The following is a 3,684-nucleotide window of genomic DNA, read 5'->3' on the forward strand; positions in this document are numbered from 1 at the left end:
TCTTTAAACCTATGAATACAAGGTCTGGAAACTCTAATAAAATATCTTATTAATACATTGTCAATGAATAAGTGATGGGTAGATGTTCACTTCTTGAACTACAACGCCTCAGACATTTTGAATTCATCACCATTTCAAAAGATATTGGAAGCAGAGAAGGGTACATTAAAATCATTTTGAAAAATATAAAGTTTTATTATGATATAAAAATAATAGACTTTTTATTTACTAAAACAACATGATTCCTTGACTCTGCTGCAAAAGATTTGTCAGAATGATATCCTGAAGACCATAGTTGATTTAATTTTCAATATCTTCAGGGAAAAAATCACCCGTAAAATCCTCCAAATCCACCATATCCGCCACCAAATCCGCCGAATCCGCCTCCGTATCCGCCGTAGCCAAAGCCAAAACCATGTGGTCTGTAGCCATAGCCGCCGAATCCATAGGGACTACCTCCAAAGAAGAACCGTCGGCTGGGTTCAGGTGCTGGAAGGGCTCCAGTCAGTTCCATGAGGGCAAAAAATGCCAACAACACCAAGAGGGCAACATTAATCTGTAAAGGAAGGTTAAAAGAGAAATCAATTTCATTTTCTTTTTGTAGAAAGTTATTGTATTCCAAGACTCAACCATGGAAAAAGTAACCATGGGGTGTGTGTTTATGCGTTATATATAAATATATCATTACACACACACACACACACACACACACACACACATATATATATATATATATATATATATATATATATATATATATATATATATATATATAAATTTCGAAATTTTAACACTATATGATAAATTTGATTTACTGTAATCTTACCGTTTTCATGACGAATAGGATTTCTTTGCTTCCTTTACTGATTCTGGAAAGTGTTTACTTCTCCTTCACCCGACACTCTCTATTTATACGAAGCTCGATCCAGTTTGCTGAGTTGCCAAGACCTCTATTTTTGCTTCCGGATTTTGAATGAATTTATTTGTTTAAGCGCAAATTGATCGTTTGGTTCTTTTCTAGATGTTTATCATCCGATGTAATTATTTTAAATATTGATCATTCATCCTAGACTGACTATTAAAAATAAAATATATATATATCAAAAGGTATTGTATTTTCTACTGTTGAGGAATCCCTTGCGTAAGAATGGGAATCACGGGGTAAAACCGGGCCCTGCTGTCCTGCAAGATTCTTACTGTCGTTTTTAGCAGAAAAGAATTGGCCTCGATTCTATTTTTTTTTCTCTGGTGGGTGATTCAACTGATGGCCTCACGCAGATGTGGTTCCAGGTTTGTGCTCCAATTTAATATTGCAAAGCATCAAGTAGTGGATAAAGTTTTCTTATGACCGATTTTAGATATAAATGTTCTGGATGGGTATGAGAAAAAAAACCAGATATACAAATGTTTAAAGTAAAGACAGTTAAATGCTTTTGCCCTAAAACTTATTAGAAATATAGATGATAGGTTGTGTAGTGACCGATTTAGATGAAAGAAGGAAGGAATAATAATGATAATAATAAAAAAGAAGTTAAAGAAGAAAGAGTGGATAAATTGGGGGACCAAAAAAAATCTATATATGATAGAAGAAATAAATTCTTCTGCCAAATCTTAGGGTAGCAGTCAATGCGAATTCAAGATGGAATGACTGACGATTCCTGATAATACGACTCCGACTGGTGTCAGCATTATGTTTGTGACAAGAGAAAGTCGAGAGGGTGAGTGCTATGGCAGAGAGAGAGAGAGAGAGAGAGAGAGAGAGAGAGAGAGAGAGAGAGAGAGAGAGAGAGTCAGTTATACATTTGATTAAGGGTAGAGAATGTTTGAAAAGAAATATTCATAAGAAATAATCATAAAAAGATTGAATACCAGCTACACTTGTTTTCATAGGCAAATTATATGATATCAATAGAATAATAAAGATTAAATATGAACCTTGAATGCACTGAAAGTATAATATAAGCGTAACGATAAAGAGAGGCAAGAGTGTTATGGCCACAATACTCAAAAGACTTCGTAAACTCTTATCTAAAATACACAAACCTCTCCCTCGACATTCAAAAATTGATTTTATATCAAAGAAAGAGAACAGCATCTGAAACTAGAACGTTTAGTCTCGGTGTTCTTGTGAAGGAATCTATATTATGACTCCAGTCGCCACATTTTACTAACTATTTTATTACCTACTATCATTATTTCAACGTCAGACCTTCATAAGCTACTCTCCCGAATTTAAGTCATATATAGGGTGAATTGTCCAGTAAAGGACCTACAGAAACGCCTTGCTATATTAATTTCTTTAGTTTCTATGGCCATTGATCCTCCTTTTTTTCCTGAAATGGAGTGTCAAGATATGCATGAATGTATCCGTAAATATAACCTCATTAAGTGAGCCCTGACTCTTTAGTCTTTTATTAATCTTTTATAAATAAACTGGACTAGTAAAAAGACAAAACAAATTTTTCGCTTAAGTAGTTTGCACCAGTAATTAATCTCTAAGATTTTTTTTTATACCAAAAAAGTAGTTTCTCGGAAGCTAAATTCAGAGTAGATAAATTTTTCTATAATCAAAGAGGAGATAACTCTCTCCAAAGTTTCTTAGATTTTGCTCCAAGTAAAGATTTATTCAACTCTTGTATGCAAAGATGACCTTCTGTGTCTCCTTTCTTCGCATTTTATCAAATACTTCTGTGATGCTTTTATGAAAAAATAGTGTTGATGGAATTGGAATGAAACTTTCTTAGAGGATCATGACCCTTACTTATTTATGTCAAACCATTGTAAAGTTGTTCTATGCTACTTTTTTTTTTCAATATGTTATAACCTTCACTGTAAAATATTTTTCTACAAAAGTACTTAATCATCTTTCAGAGATAACAAGAAGCTACGATGGATTAGGCTTCTTTTAATGATTATTTCAGCAGTATCTTATTTCCTACTTGCAGTGAGCTGCTAGGAAGGGATAAAATGTTTCTTTAGAAAAGGCTGCAAAGTAAGAGTCAAGTGCTCACATTCAGCACTCCCTTGCACATCACTCTGCAGCTGCGTGTGTGATCAGTAACAGCCGGAGGACCAATGGCATGGCTTGGACTTTGTGTTGGAAAGCTTACGAATTGAAAAACGGACAATCTGGAGGCCATCTTGGACTACCAATTCGTCAAGCAACCAGACTTGATTAGTATCATTTAGAGAACAAATTTGACAAATCTGATGATTGTATCATCATTGACATGATTTTCGCGTTATCTCCTGCATTATATCTCATCATTTCCCTCTCCTTTCTCTCCTTTGGATCTCTTCATTATCTTTTCTTCAAATATTATTGTATACTGGGAAGTTTAACAAAAATAGAAATAATGTAAACGGAAAGGTATAAATTTTCTTACCAAAAATTCCCAAATCAAATGGCAAAAATTACCAGAGAAAAAAGGGGATAAATGGGAATTTTTAAAGCCTACTGATCTTCACATAGCTGGGGAGAAAGTTTTGCAACAGAACAACAATGGGAAATTCCGTTTTCAGGAGCAAATGATACTTTTCTCTAAGATATTGATGAACAATTTACATTTCTGTATTAATTAATAAATTGATTGACATTTTTATTATGAAAACCAATGGCTTTAGAATCATCATAATTTATGACTTAATTCTGTTCAGCCTATATTATTTATAGTTTTACTGATT

At 33.6% G+C, this 3,684-nt stretch overlaps 1 protein-coding gene across 1 annotated transcript; it reads right to left on the reverse strand.

Moving 5' to 3' along the window:
- Window positions 1-246: 246 nt before the first annotated feature.
- LOC137624943 (keratin-associated protein 19-8-like) lies at window positions 247-875 on the reverse strand. Its single transcript, XM_068355874.1, has 2 exons — window positions 827-875; window positions 247-556 (listed from the first exon to the last, which is right to left on the reverse strand). The coding sequence occupies exons 1-2, from the start codon at window positions 833-835 to the stop codon at window positions 329-331; spliced, it is 237 nt and encodes a 78-aa protein (XP_068211975.1). The 5' UTR covers window positions 836-875; the 3' UTR covers window positions 247-328.
- Between the last annotated feature and the right edge of the window lie 2,809 nt (window positions 876-3,684).

This window comes from Palaemon carinicauda, chromosome 31 (genome assembly GCF_036898095.1).
Source record: "Palaemon carinicauda isolate YSFRI2023 chromosome 31, ASM3689809v2, whole genome shotgun sequence".
NCBI lineage: Eukaryota > Metazoa > Arthropoda > Malacostraca > Decapoda > Palaemonidae > Palaemon > Palaemon carinicauda.